We start from the raw sequence: 24,989 nt of genomic DNA, 5'->3' as shown, positions 1-24,989 counted from the left end.
AAGGAGTGGAGGGAAGCAGCCTGCAAAGACGCAGCATATATTTGGGTCAGACATCACTGGACACCAGGCTTGAGCTCTCTAGCGGACAGCCACCATGTGTGACTGTTTTCATCTGGCGTTCCCCAACTGGCACGCACCAGCTGCGGGTGGGCATCATCACTCTGCCTCTCCCTGTCTCTTTCTTTTGCTCAGCCTTACCCGCTAACTTGCTTCATTCCTGCTATTTTTATCCCTGATCCAGCACTCAGCCCTTCTGCCTACCTCCTGTTTTTTTGCACTGCAATGACTCGTTGATTGTGTGCTTTTGTGTGTGTGTTTGTATGTGTGTTTGTATGTGTGTTAAAAGAAAGTTTTGGTTTGACCTTGTAAACAACATCATAGCAAAGAGCTGTTGAGGACTGACTGCAGTGCTTGAGAGTGATCTGGGTGTGTCTGCAGTAAAGTGGGTGTGGCTTAGTTGTAGGCGTGCACACCATCATGTATTTGATGTGAGGTAGTCTAAAGTAGGTGTGTCTGCAGTATTGTAGAGGGATTTTTTTTTTTTTGTAAAACTCATAGTGCCATAATTTCTGAGCAGTGGCAGTGATTGTGTATGTTTAAATGTTGAGTTTATATCGTATATTAATCCTAAATTTTAAGTTGTTTAGCATATTCCTGATTTCTGGGAAGTGTCTATTGTTGCTAACACAAACAGGTTACATTTAATTGGTAATATAAATATGTGAATAGGCCACAAGTTGTTCATAATACTAAGGTAAATAATGACTTGCATGTGTATGAGTAAAGAGGGCGTGTGTGTTCATGTTACAGATAGATCTGGTACCAGTATGATAGAAAATTTAAATTGTGCTCCATCATTGCAGGACTGATACCTGACACCACTGCGGAACTCGATGCATGACTCTCAGCTCAAAATAAGAAGAAAACTTGATTAGTATTTCTATAATCATATCAGTTTTTACTCACTCTCTATAGAAACATATTGCAAGATTTTTTTAAACAGCTAAATGTATGTTAGGGTATATGTATGGATATTCATAAATATTAGAGTAAATTGATTCATTGTGGGAGTATTATTATTATAGCACATACAAAACTACTTCATCAAAAAGCTTGTGTTTTAGTCATTTTCTTTTTTATTATTTACACCAGAATGACTGACATACTGTTAGATATTTGCATCATATCAAGACACAGCATGAACCATAACAGACATATCTATTATAATGTAGAGAGATTAGAGGCATTAATCAAATTATATGTTTGTAATAATTCTATAATTCTGAAATAGTCTCATATATACCAGAAATAAAAAGAGAATTCTTGGTGAGAAGGAACTGATCCTAATTAGCTGGCTGGAATTTAAAGTCAGGCCTAATAACACTTTTAAATCCCTTTGTATTTTCAAGGAATTCAAAAGCAGAAGTAGGAGGTATGAAACACTGTATCCCAATAAACTGCTCACATGCTAGCCTCTGTTTATGACTACTTAAAATCCATTTAGAAGGTAGATTACAACTGACTGACAGAACCACATGACTTTTTTTAACTATGAAGAATGAATGCTGTTAACTATGTTTGTGTTGAAATGTACTGAGAACACTGAGACTTAGAGTACTGTGAACATGATGAGGCATCTGATAGTTATCTTGTTAAATACAGCTAAGTGATCCTAGATCTTGGGTTTAAGTTCTGGTTTTCTAACAGTAACTGACAGTAGAATTATTATATCCCTTTTCCATTAAACTTTAACTCTTACCCTTTATACATAAGCCCAAATATTTTATGGTTCCTGTGGAAGACTATGGTTTGCATCATTAAATGTTTGTGATTAATTGGAATCATGAGGGAATAGGGTCTCAGGTTCTTATAACCTGAGGAGAAAAAGCCAGTTCTGTTTTCCCACTAAAATGCAATTATATTTTGTATGCAACCTTCTCCCTGTGAAACAGCCTTTTGAGCCTTCTCAATACACGTCAAACTCTACATTTCAGCTTCAGTTCTAACTGTGTTAGTTCAATTACCATGCATCTGAGGATTCTCTCAGATGGTCATGAAAACAGAAAAATACCTGTAGTTATATCACTGACATACGGGATGAATGTGGCTGCTTGTTACATTTAAACATTTAGAAAAAGCCATTTTAATGTGGAATGTCATATTCAAATGTAGTGATTATAAAAGAACACTTGTCACTCCAACAGATAATTTCTTCACAGATTTTACAAAAAATATATAGTACAACATTTAGTACAATTTACATTTTTTCAAATGCATAGATCAAAATATGTGGTTTGGTTGAAGCATTCACTGAAGTTTGAAAAATAAAAAAATTCAACATGAGTATTTATAAATTGTAGTGCATATAAAGGCGTATAAAGTGTTAAGCCTATTATAGACAAGATGTGGTAACTGCACCACTCTAGCAACACCTTGCAATCTTACTCACTGTTCATACAGTAATGTTCAACTATAGTGAAAACAACACAAGTGTAGTAAGACACTTGTGAGTCAATGTTAAGAGTAGCAACTGTTCGACCCCTGGTTGTTGCTGTTTTTGGTCCATCTACAGGAAATTTATGACCACGCAACTGTTATTTCTATGCAATTGCAGCATTTCAGTACGTTTAAAATCTGTTTTATTGACACTCTTATGTGGCTAGCTACATTTGTTAACTTACTCTCTGAATCTAATGCTCTCAACACAGTTGCTGCAAGTGCTTTTTATTAAATCATAGTCAGCTATTGACCATCAACCTTGTAGTGAGTATGGTGTCTTGGCTGTCCACTTAACCTTGAATGACATTTTTTGATAAACACTGGAATCCAGAAACCTAACTAGTTGAACTAGTTTCTATTGTAATTTTTATGACATTCTTGGTAATTTGCACTCATAAGCTGTTATCTTTCAGCTTCTGTCCTAAGCAGTAAATGTGCTTGCTTGGCTTTACCCAGACAACTGAGGAAAAAAGCTGAAATGATTATTTTCCTTTTGTTTTTTATAGAATCTTAACTTTTTCCTTTCCAGATAAACCCTACCCATAATACTTGCCAAAGTTAAATTGAATAAGATTATAGGTAAAAAGCCTTCTGTCATGAGACTCACAAAAATTGTCACTACTTTTTTAACCAATATGTTAATGACATCTAAAAGAAGACCAGGATTGTGGTAATTAGAGTATACTGAATCATGTCCATTGCATAATCACTTGAGTGCATGCCTTTTCATGAAGAACAGTTGTGGCATTTCTTAACTTGGACATGTACACAACCATACTTAATAAACTTAATCGACCACTGCTTTATCATTTTAGTGGCACCCAAAAAGCAAATATTTGAGTAGGGTGGAACTGCATTATGAATTTAGCAGTGTTAGGATTCTCAGACCAGAACAAATACACAGAACTGATTGGACAATATATGTATAGAATATGTAAATGAAAAGCATCAAATAACAAATAAAATTCAGCAACATGCATTACTATTATCTAGCTCATGTGTTTGTGTGATTTGTTTCTGATTTTTTCTAAGTACTGACCCAGTAAAATGGTAATGTACTTGTGATAAATAGGGTAAATAAATAACGTGTTTACAAATCTCAGCAACATTATATATTAGTAGCCAGTACCACCGGTACAGTGAAATGTTTATGATTACAAAGCTGATTTGTGATAAATTAAAAATTGTTCTCAGATTACAAACGAGAAGTAAACACCTTGAACAACAATGTCTACTACTCTCACAAATTAAAGGAACACCAACCCAAATTTTTCTTTAATTTCTAGGGGTACATTTATAGTCATGTGCACATACATGTATATATCATATATGATCATTATCAGTTATGTGGACAGTAACTAAATGCAAAAAATAGAAATTCTTATTGTGTGCATGTTACTGATATTGCCAAACCAGTAAGGGCAGGGCACTGTAACTCCTCCTGTACTGAAATACAGATGAGAGCAGGAATGCATAGTGGATTGGGTAAGGTACGGTACAGATATACGTACAGATATATAATACTTACACAGAGGAAGATCTTCATAGACAATAACTCAGGTAAGTGCAACATTTTGATGTGAAGAGAATTTGATTACAGACTTTTCTCATTGTTTAACGAGTAGTGATACAGTTGACAATGCAGTGTATTGATATTGTATTGTTGATGTTACAGCAATCATGAAAGTTTGTGGTTTTTTTTTTTGCTGTAATAGAAATTCATCTGGATTCTTCTGGAGCCAAATATTCTATTGTCTTTTCTGTGTTTATCTGCTTTTTTGAATGTGTTTTGTTTGGACTTCAGAACAATATAAAAACACTTTTTGGTTGTCTTAATGTGCTGCATTGTCAATTACTACTACAGTGTGTCTGCATTTTAAATTAGCTCAAAAGACAGTAACCATTATATTTCTGAGAATGAGCTCTGCACACATTGCAAAAAATATTGCATTTAATCATGAGTAATGCTGATAGATGTTAGTTAGCACAGTTTGGGTTTTGTGCATTAGTGGTTCTTATGTACAATTAAGCACATTTTAATTTGAAACAGGTGCTGGGCGAAGGCTGACGGGACCAGAACAAGACGTGGAGGAGGATTCAGTGAGTGTCACTCAAATATTTATCATTCAGTTTCAGAGTATTTTTGGAAAAACTTTTAATTTTGTGACATTTGACCATTTGTCTGTAAGGAAGCAGCATACGGCTGAGGATCCATTTGCAGTGATTTGTTGACAAAATACACAGACAGAGTCAGACAGGCAATAATCAGAGCGGGCAAAAACACAGATGTCAGAGTACAGACGAAAATCGGCAACGATAAACAGGCAAAGGGTCAGGGTAGGCAACAAACAATCAGAAAGGTCAGAATCAAGAAACAGAGTCGAAACGGGAAAATCAGAAACAGGTAAATGCTCAGAATGACTGCACTAGACAAGTCGAGACCTCGCACTGGTATGAAGTTCAAGTTCAGTTTAAATAGTGAGCGGAGATGAGGAACAGGTGGTGGTGTAATCAATGTGGGTGATGGCTGATGGGGAGTGTAGTCCGGAAGCGAGCTAATACTCCAGGGACGCCTCTCTATGCTGACGCTCAGGCAGTGTGTGGTTCGTTGGCCGTGACAGAGCCCCCCCTGCGAGCGGCTCCCGACGCGAGGACGCTTGCGGCGCCGGGTCGTCTCCGTGAGCAGGGGGCTGGCTTGTCAGGATGCCGTTGATGGAAATCGACCAGGTATTCAGGAGGCCCCCCGGCATCTGGAGTCGAGCAGTTCATGGACTTGATACACTTCCTCGCCGTCGACTAGCAGTGGCAGCGGTTCGGGCAAAGCGGTGGTGGTGTCAGGGTCCTCTCTCGGCTCATCAGTGGGTTTCAGCAGAGAAACATGGAAGGTAGGTGAGATACGGTAATTGGCAGGTAGTGCGAGGCGGTACGAGACTGGATTGATCTGCCTGAGGATCCGGAACGGCCCCACATACCTTGGGCTGAGTTTACGGCTGGGTAGGTGGAGGCAGATGTTGTGGGTCAAAAGCCAAACCCACTGGCCGGGTTGATATTCGGGATGTTCCCTGCGGTGTTTGTCAGCCTGGGTTTTCTGTCTCCTGATGGCTCTCCGTAATTGTCGATGCGCCGCAGCCCATGTCTCCTCACTCCGGTGAAACCAATCGTCGATGGCTGGCAGATCGGTGGGTGTGTCGGACCACAGGAATAGAGGGGGCTGGTAGCCCAGGACGCAGGCTGTGGGGAGCTTGATTAGAGGGATCAGTCGATGACGGTCAGAATAACTGTATGGTTGTTAGATCGGGGCAAGTCTGTGATGAAATCCAGCACGATATGTGACCAGGGTCGTTGTGGCACTGGTAGAGGCAGTAACAGGCCCACGGGGCATTGATGTGAGGCTTTGGAGGTGTGGCACACCGCGCAGCTTCGGACGTATTCACATGTGTCCGCAGCCAGGGACGGCCACCAAAACTGACTCCGGACCAGGTGAGTTGTTCCCGTGATGCCGGGGTGACCGGAGGCAGGGCTAGTGTGCAGCAGTTCCAGGAGTGGAGTGCGCAGGTGCTCAGGCACGTACGTCCTGGTGGTCGGGCGTTCGATCGGCGGCGGCGTTTGCGTGTTGACTTGGGCGATCTCGTCAAGATGTCCCACAGAATGGGTGCGAGGATACGAGTCTCGGGGATGATGGGCTCGATGGGCGTGTGCTGGTCCATCTCCCGGTGCATGCGTGACAGAGCGTCGGCCTTAGTGTTCTTGCTCCCTGGTCTGTAGGCCTGGCGTGGATTCATGCGTTTAGCAGCACGCATGTACTCCAGGTTTCGGTGGTTGGTGAGGACGATGAATGAGTGCTGCCCGCCCTCCAGCCAGTGCCGCCATTCCTCGAACGCCGCTTTCATGGCCAATAGCTCATGGTCTCCCACGTCATAATTCCGTTCCGTTGGGGATAGTTCGCGGGAGAAATAGGCACATGGAAACATTTTATTGGTAGATCCCTGGCGCTGGGACAGTATAGCTCCAATTCCCGTGTTGGAGGCGTCTACTTCCACTACGAACGGACGGTTCGGGTCAGGGTGATGGAGAATCGGTGCAGAGGTGAAGCTTTCTTTTAGCCGTTTAAATGCGGAGTACGCCTCTGGTGACCAAGTGAGGCGAGCCGGTGCTTTTTTTGTGCTGAACCCACGGATAAAACGGCGGTAGTTGGCGAATCCCAGAAAGCGTTGTAGCTCTTTGATGGTTCGCGGTCGGGGCCACTGTAGCACTGCCTGCACTTTAGTGTCAGCCATGGCGACCCTCTCGGCCGAGATGACGTAGCCCATGAAGACTGTCGCGGCTTGGTGAAACTCGCATTTTCTGCCTTGGCGTATAACCAATGCTGAATGAGACATTGTAATACCGCCCTCACGTGTTGGATGTGTTCCTCCTTGCTCTCGGAGTAGACGAGAATGTCGTCGATATAGACGATTACCCAGCGGTCTAGCATGTCTCGGAACACGTCATTAATGAACGACTGGAAGACCGCTGGACTGTTCGAAAGGCCGAGAGGCATGACCAAATACTGGTAATGGCCTGACTGGGTCAAGAAGGCGGTCTTCCACTCGTCCCCCTCTCTGATGCGGATGAGGTTTTAGGCACAGTGGAGGTCTAGTTTCGTGAAGTACCGCGTGCGGCGGAGCTGTTCCAGGGCTGACGGCACGAGTGGAAGGGGGTACCGAAACTTTGCTGTCATGTCGTTGAGGGCTCGATAGTCGATGCAGAGCCGAAGATCCCCGTCCTTTTTTTTGACAAAGAAATTCCCTGACGACGTCGGAGACATGGAGGGGCGAATGAACCCTTTCTTTAGCTCCTCCTGGATGTATTCATTCATAGCCGCGGATTCCAGCTGTGAGAGGGGGAAGATTCTCCCTCTAGGTGGTGTAGCCGCTGGCAGGAGGTCGATGGCACAGTCACAGGGGCGATGTGGAGGTAGTTCCGTGGCCTTGGTTTTACTGAACGCCTCTGCAAGGTCCTGGTATTCGTTTGGGAGTTCGGGGGTCTTGGAGGTAATCGGCATGGTGTTCATGGTGTTGAGCTGGAAAGATTCCCCCGAGTCCCGGCGGTGTGCAGCACATGCATTGCCCTAGCTGGTGGTGCGCAGCTCGGGCCAGGAGATGACCGGATTATGGAGTCTGAGCCATGGTAAGCCGAGGATGAGAGCGCGTCGCGGAGAATGGATGACGTGAAAGGAGAGACGCTCGTGATGTTGGTCCCCCACCTGTAGGTTGAGGTCCCTGGTGAGACGTGTGATGTGTCCCTCTCTAAGTGGCCATCCGTCTATCGCCTCCACTGCTGAAGGGGACACACAAGGAATTACCGGAACGTTATGGGTTCGAACGAATTTCCAAGACATAAAATTTCCGGCTGCGCCCAAGTCGATAAGCACGTATAGTTCCATGCTCTCTCCTCGAATCTCGAGCTGTACGCTTGACAGAATTTTGACTCAACGGGTTATTTCGCCCTCGCGGTGGTCTGGTCGGGCAGGTTGGCAGTCGGTGTCCAGGTTCCCCGCAGTAGAGGCAGAGCCGTTGGCGGAAGCGCGTTCTCGCTCTTCGGGCGCGAGGTGCGTGTAGTCGATCTGCATCGGCTCGGGGTATTCAGGACGTGCAGGACTAGTGGCAGCGTGTGCAGGGATGCGACGGGAACGCATCAGGTTATCCAGCTGGATGGAGAGATCCACAAACTCGGCCAGGCTCCTTCCTTCGTCCCGGCAGGCGAGTTCAGCTTGGAGGTCCGGATGTAAGCCCTTGCGGTAGAGTAGCCTCAGGGGGCGTTCCTCCCAGCCTGCCTCCGTGGCGAGAGTGTGAAAGGCCAGTGTGTACTCCGCCGTGGTGCGTTCGCCCTGCGAGATGGCCAGTAAGCGCTCCTCCGCGCTCTCTCCTGTAGCGGAGTGGTCAAAAACTGTACGGAACTGCGCGAGGAACTTTTCGAAAGTGGGGAAGGCGTTCTCTCTCCACACCGCGGTGGCCCAGTCCAGCACCTTGCCAGTGAGTAGAGAACTTAAACTTCTCTGGGAAGGCTAGGTGGGTGCTGGTGGTTGCAGGAGTGGGGTACGTGGCGGCCTGAGGAACCGGTGCTGGCACCGGAGGATTCGGTGCTCCGGTGGCTCCTTGCAAGCCCTGCAAAGCCGTGGCGAGCTCTTGAGTGAGCGTGGTGAGGAACGTGAGCTGTTGGTGATGGCCTGTGAGCTGCTGCGCTTGCCCAGTGAGCTGGGTCGCGAGCTGAGCGACAGCTGCTGGATCTTCGGGCGGCGAGGTCTCCTGTAAGGAGGCGGCATACGGCTGAGGATCCATTTGCAGCGATTTATTGACAAAATACACAGACGAAGTCAGACAGGCAATAATCAGAGCTGGCAAAAACACGGATGTCAGAGTACAGACGAAAATCAGCAACGATAAACAGGCAAAGGGTCAGGGCAGGCAGCAAACAATCAGAAAGGTCAAAATCAAGAAACAGAGTCGAAACGGGAAAATCAGAAACAGGTAAACGCTCAGAATGACTGCACTAGACAAGTCGAGACCTCTGGTATGCACTGGTATGTTCAGTTTAAATAGTGAGCGGAGATGAGGAACAAGTGGTGGTGTAATCAATGTGGGTGATGGCTGATGGGGAGTGTAGTCCGGAAGCGAGCTAATACTCCAGGGATGCCTCTCTATGCTGACGCTCGGGCGGTGTGTGGTTCGTTGGCCGTGACATTGTCGAACTACATAAAGAATCATATGAGTGAAATACTAAAATCTTAATTCTGGGCTAATAGAACCTAAGGGAAGACATCTAGAGATTTACGAACTTCTGTGAGTTTGTGTGAGATTTGGCTGCATATTTACTTTCACAAAAAGATATTCTTATGCAGACCAATGACATATACTGTATGTGGTTTCTATGATTTTACATCATTGCTGAAATTCGTAGGTATGTGCGGAACCTGAGATTTTAGAGAGTGAAAGACCTCGTCCTCAAGGTTCATCCCCAATAGAAGAATTTCCCATTGAAAAACAGGTAACTATAATATAAAGCTATAGTTAATATATGGTTAATATATTATTGAATGTCTACACATCTGTTCTTTTGTCAGGCTGAGGACGACATCTCGGATTTAGCACACAAGAGTGGAAGCAACAAAAAAAGCAGAAAAGCCGGTTTTGGAGCTCTGTTTGATAAACGCACATCTGACAAAATGAATGAAGCAGAGGTCAAACTTAATTGAATGATTTGTTTTTCTTTATACATACACTTTTCACATATAATTATTCTAGTAGTTAAAAATTCTGAATGTTATGAAAGGATACATGTACAGTACGTACGTGCGCAATTTGAAAAGTCTCATGCCTACTTAAATTTATAGACAAATTAAAGAAAAAAACAACTGGTATCTTGCTAACAGCATGCCTTCCCAAAATCTCCTACAAGTGTTAAATTGGAATGTGTTGTCTGCCAAGGCATATGGTTTAAATATTTTTTGCAAACCAGTCATTAATGGAATACTGGCCATTCCTCATCATCAGATAAAGATTTGGAGTTACACTTCCCTCTAAGGGAAAAAATGGACCCAAATCATGCAACCAAAATGCACTTGGAGCATAACAGTGCCACAGATTTTTCCTTTCAAGACAACGAAATTAATTAATATTTGTTTTTCACCCACATAAATATAAAATCTACGTAATTAAAGATTACTGTTATATAGTTTATAAAAGATTTTTTTTTAACATTCTCATCTGTGGTTTCAGGACATGCAGAGTGGTGAATCTGAAATGATTGTAAAAACAGTGAAAGAAGCATGTGTTGAGGGCTTAGTCGTGACAGGTGGAGGGAAAGAAGGGATCTTCATCAAAGAAGTGAAAGTAGATTCACCAGCTTCCAAACATCTAGGTGTGAAAGAGGGTATGTAAAAAATTGCAATCATAGTTAATGATCCCCTTTTGATTTGTGTCTTAAATTTTTTCACTTTTATTTGCATTCCACCAGGTGATCAAATACTAAGTGCTACAGTATACTTCGATAATGTGTCATACGAAGATGCACTTAAAATTCTTGAGCATGCTCAACCATATAAAATGGAATTCTGTCTAAGACGCCAAGTGGAACCAACCATACCAGAAAATGCTGAAATTATACATCCAAAGGTAAATGCAACTAAACTTTTTTTAATTTTGATGTGTAAAGAATTCAATACTACGGAAGTCTTAAGAGGCCATGCATTATTATAATTTCTTCCTTGTTTTGTTGTGGTAACGACCTCAATTTTCTCATGTTCTCTGCATAAAAACATGCTCAAGAGGCAGCAAAAGCATCATGGATGATTGCATACGTATTTACTTTGATCAGGGACTCATGTGATTGCCAACTTTCACATAAGTGTTCGACACTTAAGAAGAATCTTTACTGTCGAAGACAATATAGTGACCACACTGTGGTTAATCCAGCCGCTGTTTTGGAAAACATGGTTAAACTAACCCCAGGTACAGTAGTGTTTGCCCCTTCTTGATTTTTAATTTTTTTTGCATGTTTCGCAAGTGTTTTTCACACTTTAATGTTTCAGATCATCAAACAAATGTAAATATTAGTCAAAGATAACACAAGTAAGCACAACATACAGTTTTTAAATGAAGGTTTTTATTATTAAGGGAAACAAAATCCAAACCTACATGGCCCTGTGTGAAAAGGTGCTTGCCCCCTAAACCTAATAACTGGTTGGGCCACCCTTAGCAGCAAGAACTGCATTCAAACGTTTGCAATAACTTGCAATGGGTCTGTTACAGTGCTGTGGAGGAATTTTGGTCCCCTCGTCTTTGCAGAATTGTTGTAATTCAGTCACATTGGAGGGTTTTCGAGTCATGCCACAGCATCTCAATAGGATTCAGGTCAGGACTTTGACTAGGCCACTCCAAAGTCTTCATTTTGTTTTTCTTCAGCCATTCAGAGGTGGACTTGCTTTTGTGTTTTGGATCATTGTCCTATTGCAGAACCCAAGTTCGCTTCAGCTTGAGGTCACGAACAGTTGGCCGCACATTTTTCTTCAGGATTTTTTGGTAGACAGCAGAATTCATAGTTCCATTTATCACAGCAAGTCTTCCAGGTCCTGATGCAGCAAATCTGCCCCAGACCATCACACTACCATCACCATACTTTACTTTGTATGATGTTCTTTTTCTGAAATAAAGTGTTACTTTTTTGCCAGATGTAATGGGACAAACACCTTCCAAAAAGTTTAACTTTTGTCTCGTCAGACCACAGAGTATTTTTCCAAAAGTCTTGCTGATCATAAAGATGTTTTCTGGCAAATCTGAAATGATTAGACCTTAACTGAGGCAAGTGAGGTCTGCAGTTCTTTGGATGTTGTTGTGGGGTCTTTTGTGACATCTTGGAAGTCGTCACTGCACTCTTGGGGTAATTTTGGCTCACTGTGGTTCGCTGGAGTCCCAAAGCTTTAGAAATGGCTTTATAACCTTTTCCAGACTGATAGATCTCAACTACTTTCTTACTCGTTTGTTCCTGAACTTCTTTGGATCTCAGCATGATGTATAGCTTTTGAGGATCTTTTGGTCTACTTCACTTTGTCAGTCAGGTCTTATTTAAGTGATTTCTTGATTGCGACCATGTGTGGCAGTAAGAAGGCCTTGGTGTGGCTAGAGAAATTGAACTCAGGTATGATAAACCACAGTTAAGTTATGTTTTAACGGGGAGGGCAAACACTTTTTCACACAGGGCCATGTGGTTTTGGATTTTGTTTCCCTTAATAATAAAAACCTTCATTTAAAAACTGCATGATGTGTTTACTTCTGTTATCTTTGACTAATATTTATATTTGTTTCATGATCTGAAACATTAAAGTGTGACAAACCTGCAAAATTACAAATCAGGAAGAGGGCAACACTTTTTCACACCACTGTATATTGTAGGACACTTTTACTTTTAGATGCTTAAAGCTAATAGCACTGAAAGATGAAAGCTCTTACATCACAGAACAATAAATAATAAAAATTTTCAAGTCAAGTCAATTCAAGAAGCTTTTATTCTCATTTCAACCATATATAGCTGTTGCAGTACACAGTGAAATGAGACAACGTTTTTCCAGGAACATGGTGCTACATAGAAAAAAGACAGAGCTAAGGACTTAGTAAGTATTCCTAGCCACATAAATGCAAACAGTGCAAGATAAGACAAAAATACAGAAAGACAGTGCAGGACAAAAGACACTGGTGCAAAGACCAGTGCAAATACTGTATGTTCAATCAATATTGCATGTGCTGAAATACTGGAATAAACACAGTATTATAACAGCAGATGCATGAGGTAATGTAAAGTATTGTGCAAAACAGCAATCAACTGAAATGTGAGACAGCATGTGCAATGAGCAAAAAACAATATGCATAACAGTATGTAAACAGTTTGATGGATGTATAATGGAAGAGTGTGTAAGTGGTGTAGGTCTGTGCAGTCTTTAAAGTTGATGTGCATGTGTACATTGTGCTCAGTATAGTTCTGTTCAGTTATTAAGGAGTCTGATGGCTTGTGGAAAGAAACAGTTACACAGTCTGGTTGTGAGGGCCCGAATGCTTCGGTACCTTTTTCCAGACGGCAGGAGGGTGAAGAGTGTGTGTGAGGGGTGTGTGGGGACATCCACAATGCTCTTGGCTTTGCGGATGCAGTGTGTGGTGTATATGTCCATGATAGAGGGAAGAGAGACTCCAATGATCTTCTCAGCTGTCCTCACAATCCGCTGCAGGGTTTTGCGGTTCAGTTCCCAAACCAGACAATGATGCAACTGCTCAGAATGCTCTCAATGGTCCTTCTGTAAAACGTATTCAGAATGGGAGAGGGAGATGGGCTTTTCTCAGACTTTGTAAGAAAAAGAGACACTGCTGAAAAAATATTATTAGAATATTAGAAAAAATCTAATATATAATAATGCATGCCCTCTTAGGACTTCCGTACAATACCCATTGTTTTATTTCCATAGGAAAAAGACCAAGGCTCACCAACAATGAGAAGTCAGAGAAAAATTAAAAAACAGCAAGAACGCATCTCATGGCCAAAGTTCCCTTCCTTTGGCAAGGGACCCAGAGTGCAATTCAAGAGATCTCACAGTACATCAGAAGCAGAGGAACACAGGAAATTAGAAATGAGCCCACCAACAAGTGACACTGAATCCCCACTAAAATCTCCACTAAAATGTGCAGATGGAAAAGACAAGAAAAAAAAGCACAAAGTTCATCTAAAGGTGAAGATGAAGGGCCACAGGAGCAAGTCAGTTGAAGAGGCCCAGAGTAATGAGAAGGAGTTGGTTTGTGACAATCAACAGGTGGATGATATATTAGAAGAAAAGATTCCAGAAGGACATGAGGAAAAAATGATAGAGATCTCACAGGTACTGGATAGAAGTGAAAATAAGGTTTCTCCCAAGACTGTGAATGATAATGCATTTCAGAGTGTGTCAGTTATGGAACTCCATGAGGCTCATTTAATTAGTTTAGGCAACACATTAAAGACTACAGATATTTCAGTTGCTCTTGCAGAGGAAGGAAAAATAGAGAGTTCAGAAATGAAAGTTAGATTTCCTCAAATTAAGAAACCTGATGTTGGAACAGAGAGCCATGCGGACAATGTTCTATTATCACAGACAGGGGTAGAAATATCTCAACTTGACAATGACATCAGCAAAGAGGAAATAGGAAAAGGTAGTTCAGAGAAACAAATGGAATCTGGAAATGCAGAACTTCTCATGCCAAATATAGATATTGGTGTAGGAGTAACAAGAACATCAGTAAGGGTTGGCAATGAAAAGCAAAGGAAGGAGAAATCTGTGTTTGAAAATGAGAGTTATGGGATTCGAACCAGAGGTCCATTGGCAGACATAGCCACATCAAAAACCCACTTTGTGAGTACAGTAAATGGGCTTCAGTTCATGTCACCAAAAATGTCTGATGAACATGCTGTCGATAAAGATATACCTTTAGTGAAATCTTCAAAATTACCAACACAAACTAATGATTTCATTCTAGCTGATCTAGCTCAAAGAACAGAATCAGAGTTTAAATTGCCAAAGGTAGATCATTTTAAATTTGCAACCCATGAACTAATTAAAAAGACAGAGGTGGAACAAATTAGAACGCACTTACCAAAACGAGAAGATATTGAAATTCCAGGGATGGAAAATAAAGAAACAAAACCCAGTCTTAAGACACCAGAAATTAAGGTTCCAAAAATTGAGAAAATGATAAATATTACAAAGGAAAGAGTAATCCAGGATCCACAAACAGATGAAGAGTTCAATGTTGAGGATGTTAAAGTGGCTGTTTCCAAATTCCCTGCTTTTAAACTGCCTGAGGGGGACATAACAGGAGTTCTTGTTCAAAGAGAAATTGAAATGAAGTCTGATAAGTCTACATTGACCCCTAGGGGATCACCACATAAAATATCCATCACAAGTACAGACAGTGGCACTATTATGCCTAAAACTAAAGTAGGTGAAGAAATGTCTCAAGCTTCTCATGCTGCAGATAAGAACAGAGGAATCAAGATTCCTGAAGTTGATCTAACTTACATTGATGAGCAGACATCAACACCAGTGATAAAAATAGCTTACACACCTCCACAGAAAACAGATTATGGAAGATTTGGAGATTTAAACTTTAAACTCCCAAAGCGGGAAGATATTGAAATACCAGGGATGGAAGCAATAAAGGAATCAAATTTGCTGTGCACAGCAGATCTTGACCAAGCTGAAAAGCCAAAAACTAAAAAGCATGGTGACAAGAAATGTCATGAAAAGAAATCAAAGAAATCAAAAATAACAGTTGAAGGATCTGAAAGCGCTAAACCTGATACTCAGTCTCCAGATTTTAGTACTGAATTGCCAAAGAAGTATTCCTCTAAAATAGATACTGGAGAACCAAAGATCCATGAGAAACAAAAATTCAAAACTCCCAACATAGGGGAATTTGAGAATATAGATGTTCAAATACAGGAAAGCAAGATTTTAGAAGATAATATGGACTTGCCACAAAAAACAGAAACAAAGTTTAACACAAAATTTAAAATTCCCTCAACCACCCTGCCAGAATCTGGAACTAAAGTTCCAGTGGAAGAAGTAGATATCTCTGCAGTGGATGTTAAAGTGAAAGTTGCTGGAAAAAAATTACCAGAGAATAAAATTAAATTATCAGATGAGGCATCATTAACATACTTAGATGGCACTGATGCAAATAAAGATGGACTGTCTGACTGTGGATATGGCAGAGCTCAGGACACTGAAACTGAAGGGCAAGGAAGGAAGTTCAAACTGCCAAAATTTGAGCTCAGTTTTCCTGAAGTAAAAGCACCAAGAATTATTTGTACTTCAAAGAAAGATGATGAGAGTTCTGTATCAGAGGAATATGGTAAAGTGCCAGTTGTGCATTCACCAAAAGCAGAACCATCAACTGTAAAACATGAAGTGAGTGGAGACCTACCAGACACAGGCACTGAAATAACTGAAGTGAAAATTAAAAGGCCAGGATTTTCATTTCCCAGGTTTGGTATATCGAAATCAGAACATGCACCCTCAGCAGCGAATGTCACAAGTGTTGATATGTCTTTATCAGAGGGACATACACAAATGGACAATCTAAACACAAATATTACAATATCAGTGAAAGATGGTAACCAAAAGGATACAACAAAGTTTGCTTCTCCAACAAAGTTCAAAATTCCTTCAATCAAGTTTCCAAATTTCGGAGTGAAAGCAAAGGCAACAATGGAGACTTCTGATGTGGCTGTTGATATTAAAGGACCTGACATAAGTCTACCACATACTGAGCCAATTTTGGTTGATATAAAAGAGCCTGATGTAGACAAACAAAAGGAATCTGTCAGTACGCAATTTATTAATACGGACATCCAAAGTGAGGCAAAAGGAAGTAACTTTACCGACCTGCCAGAAGTAGATTCTAAAGATCTAGAACTAAAAATGAAGATGCCAGGATTTTCATTTCCTAAAATTGAACTGAGTAAATCAGAAGTGAAGGCTCCCAAAGGTGACGTGAGTCTCCCAAATATTGAGGTGTCTTTGCCTGAAGGAAGTACAGAAATTGAAAGACCTTCTACAGATTTGGACCTATCAATGGAATATGCAGAACAAAAAGACCCAACAAAGTTTAAATTGCCATCAGTCAACTTCCCAAAGCTTAGAACTAAAGGTCCAAAAGCATCTGTAGAGGTCTCTGATGTGGATGCACATGTTAAAGGACCTGAAATATGTTTCCCAGGTGCAGAGATGAAATTGAAAGTTGAACCATTGTCTGTGGATATAAAAGGGCCTGATGCAGTCAAAGAATTGGAACCTTTCAGTGTGGAAATGAAAGATCAGGATATCCAAATGAAGGAACAGGGGAGTAAATTCAAATTACCAAATTTTGGAATCAGCCTTCCTGAAATAAAAGGGCCAAAAATAGATATATGTTCAGACAAGGCAAAGATTGACATTTCTGTACCAAAGGCAAAAGTAGAAATGCATCCACCAGATGTTGAAGTGCAAGTTGTGACAGCTGAAATGAAAGCCGACCTGCCAGAAGTAGATTCTAAAGGTCTGGAACTGAAAATGAAGACTCCAGGATTATCGTTCCCTAAAATTGAATTAAGTAGATCAGAAGTGAAGGCTTCTGAAGGTGATGTGAGTCTCCCAAATGTTGATGTGTCTTTGCCTGAAGGAAGTATGGAAATTGACCAACCAACTACTGATGTGACAATACCAGATGTAGAGCAAAAAGACCAGTCAATGTTTGGATCTCCAACAAAGTTTAAACTGCCTTCAATCAACCTCCCAAATTTTGGAATTAAAGGTCCAAAAACATCAGTAGAGCTCTCTGATGTGGATGTTGAAGTTAAAGGACCTGAAATAAATCTACCAGAAGCAGAGATGAAATTGTCAGCTGAGCCATTGTCTGTTGATATAAAAGGGCTTGATGCAGACAAAGAATTGGAACCTTTCAGTGTGGAAATGAAAGATCAGGATATCCAAATGAAGGAACAGGGGAGTAAATTCAAATTACCAAATTTTGGAATCAGCCTTCCTGAAATAAAAGGGCCAAAAATAGATATAAGTTCAAACAAGGCAGAGATTGACATTTCTGTACCAAAGGCAAAAGAAGAAATACATCCACCAGATGTTGAGGTGCAAGGCGTGACAGCTGAAATAAAAGCTGATCTGCCCGAAGTAGATTCTAAAGGTCTGGATCTGAAAATGAAGATGCCAGGATTTTCATTTCCTACAATTGAATTAAGTAGATCAGAAGTGAAGGCTCCCGAAGCTGATGTGAGTCTCCCAAATGTTGATGTGTCTTTGCCTGAAGGAAGTATGGAAATTGACCAACCAACTACTGATGTGACAATACCAGATGTAGAGAAAAAAGGCCGGTCAAAGTTTGGATCTCCAACAAAGTTTAAATTGCCTTCAATCAACTTCCCAAAGTTTGGAACTAAAGGTCCAAAAGCATCAGTGGATCTCCCTGATGTGGATGTAGAAGTTAAAGGACCTGAAATAAATCATCCAGAAGCAGAGATAAAATTGTCAGCTGAGCCATTGTCTATAGATATAAAAGGGCCTGATGCAGACAAAGAATTGAAACCGCTCAGTGTGGAAATGAAAGATCAAGATATCCAAATGAAGGAACAGGGGAGTAAATTCAAATTACCAAAATTTGGAATCAGCCTTCCTGAAATAAAAGGGCCAAAAATAGATATAAGTGCAGACAAGGCAGAGATTGATATTTCTGTACCAAAGGCAAAAGTAGAAATGCATCCACCAGATGTTGAGGTGCAAGGTGTAACAGCTGAAATAAAAGCTGATCTGCCCGAAGTAGATTCTAAAGGTCTGGATCTGAAAATGAAGACGCCAGGATTTTCATTTCCTAAAATTGAATTAAGTAGATCAGAAGTGAAGGCTCCTGAAGGTGATGCGAGTCTTCGAAATGTTGATGTGACTTTGCCTGAAGGAAGTATGGAAATTGACCAACCAACTACTGATGTGATAATACCAGATGTAGAGAAAAAAGGCCGGTCAAAGTTTGGATCTCCAACAAAGTTTAAATTGCCTTCAATCAACTTCCCAAAGTTTGGAACTAAAGGTCCAAAAGCATCTGTGGATCTCCCTGATGTGGATGTAGAAGTTAAAGGACCTGAAATAAATCTACCAGAAGCAGAGATGAAATTGTCAGCTGAGCCATTGTCTGTGGATATAAAAGGGCCTGATGCAGACAAAGAATTGGAACCTTTCAGTGTGGAAATAAAAAATCAGGATATCCAAATGAAGGAACAAGGAAGTAAATTCAAATTGCCAAATTTTGGAATCAACCTTCCTGAAATTAAAGGGCCAAAAATAGATATAAGTTCAAACAAGGCAGAGATTGACATTTCTGTACCAAAGGCAAAAGTAGAAATGCATCCACCAGATGTTGAGGTGCAAGGTGTAACAGCTGAAATAAAAGCTGATCTGCCCGAAGTAGATTCTAAAGGTCTGGATCTGAAAATGAAGACGCCAGGATTTTCATTTCCTAAAATTGAATTAAGTAGATCAGAAGTGAAGGCTCCTGAAGGTGATGCGAGTCTTCGAAATGTTGATGTGTCTTTGCCTGAAGGAAGTATGGAAATTGACCAACCAACTACTGATGTGACAATACCAGATGTAGAGAAAAAAGGTCGGTCAAAGTTTGGTTCTCCAACAAAGTTTAAATTGCCTTCAATCAACTTCCCAAAGTTTGGAACTAAAGGTCCAAAAGCATCAGTGGATCTCCCTGATGTGGATGTAGAAGTTAAAGGACCTGAAATAAATCTACCAGAAGCAGAGATGAAATTGACAGTTGAACCATTGTCTGTGGATATAAAAGGGCCTGATGCAGACAAAGAATTGAAATCGGTCAGTTTGGAAATGAAAGATCAGGATATCCAAATGAAGGAACAAGGGATTACATTCAAATTACCAAAATTTGGAATCAGCCTTCCTGAAGTAAAAGGGCCAAAAATAGATATAAGTGCAGACAAGGCAGAGATGGACATTTCTGTACCAAAGGCAAAAGTAGAAATGCATCCACCAGATGTTGAGGTGCAAGGCGTAACAGCTGAAATAAAAGCTGATCTGCACGAAGCAGATTCTAAAGGTCTGGAACTGAAAATGAAGACGCCAGGATTTTCATTTCCTAAAATTGAATTAGGTAGATCAGAAGTGAAGGCTCCTGAAGGTGATGTGAGTCTCCCAAAGGTTGATGTGTCTTTGCCTGAAGGAAGTATGGAAATTGACCAACCAACTACTGATGTGACAATACCAGATGTAGAGAAAAAAGGCCGGTCAAAGTTTGGATCTCCAACAAAGTTTAAACTACCATCAATCAACCTCCCAAAGTTTGGAACTAAAGGTCCAAAAGCATCAGTCGATCTCCCTGATGTGGATGTAGAAGTTAAAGGACCTGAAATAAATCTATCAGAAGCAGAGATGAAATTGTCAGCTGAGCCATTGTCTGTGGATATAAAAGGGCCTGATGCAGACAAAGAATTCAAACCGGTCAGTGTGGAAGTGAAAGATCAGGATATCCAAATAAAGGAACAAGGGTTTAAATTCAAATTACCAAAATTTGGAATCAGCCTTCCTGAAGTAAAAGGGCCAAAAATAGATATAAGTGCCGACAAGGCAGAGATGGACATTTCTATACCAAAGGCAAAAGTAGAAATGCATCCACCAGATGTTGAGGTGCAAGGCGTAACAGCTGAAATAAAAGCCAATCTGCCAGAAACAGATTCTAAAGATCTGGATCTGAAAATGAAGATGCCAGGATTTTCATTTCCTAAAATTGAATTAAGTAGATCAGAAGTGAAGGCTCCTGAAGGTGATGTGAGTCTCCCAAATGTTGATGTGTCTTTGCTTGAAGGAAGTATGGAAATTGACCAACCAACTACTGATGTGACAATACCAGATGTAGAGAAAAAAGGCCGGTCAAAGTTTGGATCTCCAACAAAGTTTAAATTGCCTTCAATCAACTTCCCAAAGTTTGGAACTAAAGGTCCAAAAGCATCAGTGGATCTCCCTGATGTGGATGTAGAAGTTAAAGGACCTGAAATAAATCTACCAGAAGGAGAGATGAAATTGAATGTTGAGCCATTGTCTGTGGATATAAAAGGGCCTGATGCAGACAAAGAATTGAAACCTTTCAGTGTGGAAGTGAAAGATCAGGATATCCAAATGAAGGAACAGGGGAGTAAATTCAAATTACCAAAATTTGGAATCAGCCTTCCTGAAATAAAAGGGCCAAAAATAGATACAAGTTCAGACAAGGCAGAGATTGACATTTCTATACCAAAGTCAAAAATAGAAATGCATCCACCCGATGTTGAAGTGCAAGGTGTAACAGCTGAAATAAAAGCTGATCTGCCAGAAGTAGATTCTAAAGTTCTGGAACTGAAAATGAAGACGCCAGGATTTTCATTTCCTAAAATTGAATTAAGTAGATCAGAAGTGAAGGCTCCTGAAGGTAATGTGAGTCTCCCAAAGGTTGATGTGTCTTTGCCTGAAGGAAGTATGGAAATTGACCAACCAACTACTGATGTGACAATACCAGATGTAGAGAAAAAAGGTCGGTCAAAGTTTGGTTCTCCAACAAAGTTTAAATTGCCTTCAATCAACTTACCAAAGTTTGGAACAAAGGGTCCAAAAGCATCAGTGGAGGTTTCTGATTTAGATGTAGATGTTAAAGGACCTGAAATAAATCTACCAGAAACACAGATAAAATTGCCAGCTGAGTCATTGTCTGTGGGTATAAAAGGGCCTGATGCAGACAAAGAATTGAAACCAGTCAGTGTGGAAGTAAAAGATCAGGATATCCAAATGAAGGAACAAGGGATTAAATTCAAATTACCAAAATTTGAATTTAGCCTTCCAGAAATAAAGGGACCAAAACTTTATGGAACTTCAGACAAGGCAGAGATTGACATTTCTGTACCAAAGGCACAAGTAGAAGTTCATCCACCTAATATTGAAGTTCAAGGTGTAACTGCTGAAATGATAGCAGACCTGCCAGAAGTAGATTCTAAATATACTGAAGTGAAAATGAAGACACCAGTCCTTTCTTTTCCTGGAATCGGATTTGGTAAACCAGAAGTTAAGCTTCCTGAAGGTAATGCGAGTCTCCCAAATGTCGATGTGTCTTTGCCTGAAGGAAGTATGGAAATTGATCAACCAAGTCTTGATGTGACAATATCAGATGTAGAGCAGAAAGGCCGGTCAAAGTTTGGTTCTCCAACAAAGTTTAAACTACCATCAATCAGCTTCCCAAAGTTTGGTACTAAAGGACCAAAAGCATCTGTAGAGGTCTCTGATGTGGATGTAGATGTTATAAAACCTGCCAGAAGTCTACCACATGCAGAGATAAAACTTTCAGCTGAGCCACTCTCAGTAAACATAAAAGGGCCTGAGCTAGACAAAGAAATTAAATCAGTCAGTTTGGAAATGAAAGATCAGGATATCAAAACAAAGGAACAAGGGAGTAAATTCAAATTGCCAAAATTTGGAATCAGTCTTTCTGAAGTAAAAGAACCAAAGTTTGATGTAACTTCAGACAAGGCAGATATTGACATTTCTGTACCAAAGGCACAAGTAGAAGTTTATCCACCTAACGTTGAAGTGGAAGGTGTAACAGCAGAAGTGAAAGCTCACCTGCCAGAAGTAGATGGCGTGAAATGTATTAAATCAGACAGTAAGACAAACAATGAAGTAGCCAAAGCAGAGTTGGATTCCCAAGAGGGAAAATGTGGCAATGAGGATACAGCTGTTGACAATAATGCTCTTGATGTCATCTTAGAACCAACACAAAAGTATACAGAAGGAGTCAAGATGTCCTCCAAATTTATATTGCCAACACTTGGTGATGTGTTCAGTGGCTTTGAAGTTGAATTTAATGTACCTACATTTGATGAAATTGAAGAAACAAAGAAAAAATTTTCAGATCCTCTGAAACACGAACATAACATTGCAGTCGGAGGTCGGTTAGCAACAGAGTGTGTATCAAAACATGAAAATGGAGGAACTCAGGAAAAATCGGCAACAGACCAAAACAAAGACAGTGGGCAAAAACAAACACAACCCGAAAACAGTGACTGGTTTAGATTTCCTAAGTTGCCATCTCCAACCAAAGACAATGAAAAAATAACTTTCCAACTTCAAAATAAAACTGAACATAGTCCACAAACCGACAATGAGTCCAGGAAAAGTTTTACAAGAGATACAAGAGATATTGATGAGGACAATGTCAGTCCTACATTGTCACTGAGTTCATCTGATGCTTTTGCTGATGTAAGTTCTGCACTTACATCTGAACGGATGGGCCTGTCGCTGACCAGCCCTACAAAGGTCAAAGTAAAATATTCAGAGCCCACTGCTAATGCTGAAGTAACTGATATACATGGTGATATCATTACTTCAACAGCCAGGACTGAAATAATATCTATGGCGCCTCATCAGCCAGAGAAAGTAAACATTCCATTTTCTTCTGAAACATCATCTTCTTCAGTGGATACTCTGAAACAAATGTCAGGACACATAGTTGTCTCAAATGTACAAAGTGTGTCTAAAACCGAACATGCTACAATTCTCACCAAAGTAGATACACAAACTTTGCCTCCAGAAAAAGCCACTGACTCAATGTTTTCAGTTGAGGAAACAATCATGCGAACAGGACATACAATAGTGGAGAAGCATGTTGTAAAGGAAATCTTTGGTGATGACAAAGAGAAAATATTTGTGACACAGAGAATACAGGTTTATGAAGGAGACTCTACTGAGCCTATCTCTGATGATACCGCATCCTCAATTCAAAAGTTAAGGGACAGTGTACACACTGAAAAAATTAGATTTTTTGAGGAGGCAGAGTCAAGTCAAACAATTTTAATGACCACTGAAACATTACTAAGGCATGCAGATTCCTCCACAGATGAGAATGAGGGGAAATGATTTGAGCTGTCATTCTTACAATGATTAGAATATACAGAATTATGGCTGTGTAAACCAGTTAAATCAATGTGGTCTCACAAATCCTAAACATTTTCTGTAAGATTGGGTTGGTATTATACTTTAGAATTCATTTTTATTACTTGTGTAACTAAATCAGTTGTGAAAACATACCCAATTTAGGGATAGCATAATGGCATAATTAAATAAATTTGGTTAGTTAATCTTAGAATACTCAGTATAGAGGAACATGGGCATTCAGTACCCATTACAGTAAAACTATTCTCTGCTGAAATTGTTTACAGCACTCTCTTGGTCATATGCAAGTAAAATATAACTGTGTCACATTTAGAGATATTTATGGAAAAAAATATAATATATGCGACTATTGAAAAGTAATAATAGTACATATATTTTGCAAAAATATCGGTTTCATTTAATTATTGTGTTTCAGTGTGCTATAATCATGATTAAGCATCTAAGATTTCGCAGCTTTGTGGAAAGTACACTTTTAAAATATGTTCACATAATGTCTCTTCCATGTCATACAGTATTGTAAAACACAATATATTTACATCTAAATGATTACTGTATTAAAATATTAGCATATGACATAATAAATCTGGTAAAATAAAAATAGGTATCTAATTGTTATCTTGAATATATTTGATGTTTTTTTTATTTTTTTTTTTTATGAAAACCAGAGACTTTGTTTATGCTCTCATTCTCTTCGTTCTCTGAATGTGCACCAAATATGTTTGGTGATTCATCTAAAACCCAAGTATGCACGCAATGGCCAAAGGTATGTGGACACCTGACTGTCACACCTGATACAATTTCCAAAGTTTTGCCTCTTTTTACAGTACCACCATAAAACATTTGAGATTATATGGTTGGAGTGTAAACATTCAACTTTAAATCTAAAGGTTTAACAAAAATATTGTGTTAAATATTTAGTTTTATTGGAGTTTATTGGTTGGAGTGTAAACATTCAACTTTAAATCTAAAGGTTTAACAAAAATATTGTGTTAAATATTTAGTTTTATTTTAACGTGGTCACTCGATTGCCTACGTTTCTTCAAATCGACAATACCAGAAGTAATTGAAACTCTTCTTAAAAAAAAAAAAAAAAAAAAAACTATTCTTTCCCTACCACTGGTTATGTACCTAAGAATTGATTACAAAATCTGACCCTGACCTCTGTCAGCTGTCCTGAACTAATCAAACCTGAGTTGGAACAAAACAGTTATGCTTATGCTTATACTTACATAGGGATGGACCACATTCAGCTAGAAGAAAGCTTTTTAAGTTACATAGGAACTCTGGATCATCAAATAATAGTCCTTGGTGTGATTATTGACTCCAGTCCATGTCGATAATATTACTAGGATAGCCATCTTTCATCTCAGAAATGTTGCTAAGATAATATACAATATTGGACAAGCATTTTGTAAAGGGAAAATGTTTTTGACACAGAGAATACAAGTTTTTG

The 24,989-nt window shown here is 40.2% G+C and overlaps 1 protein-coding gene across 3 annotated transcripts; it reads left to right on the top strand.

The window, feature by feature from the left end:
• The first annotated feature begins 79 nt into the window (after positions 1-79).
• Positions 80-24,158, top strand: LOC132847270 (neuroblast differentiation-associated protein AHNAK). Of its 3 annotated transcripts, none has more exons than XM_060872415.1 (7): positions 80-146; positions 4,550-4,599; positions 9,439-9,525; positions 9,602-9,718; positions 10,266-10,410; positions 10,495-10,652; positions 13,490-24,158. In XM_060872415.1, the coding sequence occupies exons 1-7, from the start codon at positions 95-97 to the stop codon at positions 23,498-23,500; spliced, it is 10,620 nt and encodes a 3,539-aa protein (XP_060728398.1). In that variant the 5' UTR covers positions 80-94; the 3' UTR covers positions 23,501-24,158. The 3 variants fall into 3 exon arrangements, with proteins under 3 accessions (XP_060728398.1, XP_060728396.1, XP_060728399.1); XM_060872413.1 differs by having other exon boundaries at positions 10,257-10,410; XM_060872416.1 differs by lacking the exon at positions 80-146 and adding an exon at positions 3,991-4,059 and having other exon boundaries at positions 10,257-10,410.
• Positions 24,159-24,989: the final 831 nt, after the last annotated feature.

Source organism: Tachysurus vachellii, chromosome 6 (genome assembly GCF_030014155.1).
Source record: "Tachysurus vachellii isolate PV-2020 chromosome 6, HZAU_Pvac_v1, whole genome shotgun sequence".
NCBI lineage: Eukaryota > Metazoa > Chordata > Actinopteri > Siluriformes > Bagridae > Tachysurus > Tachysurus vachellii.
This window is presented reverse-complemented; position numbering and strand designations above follow the sequence as displayed.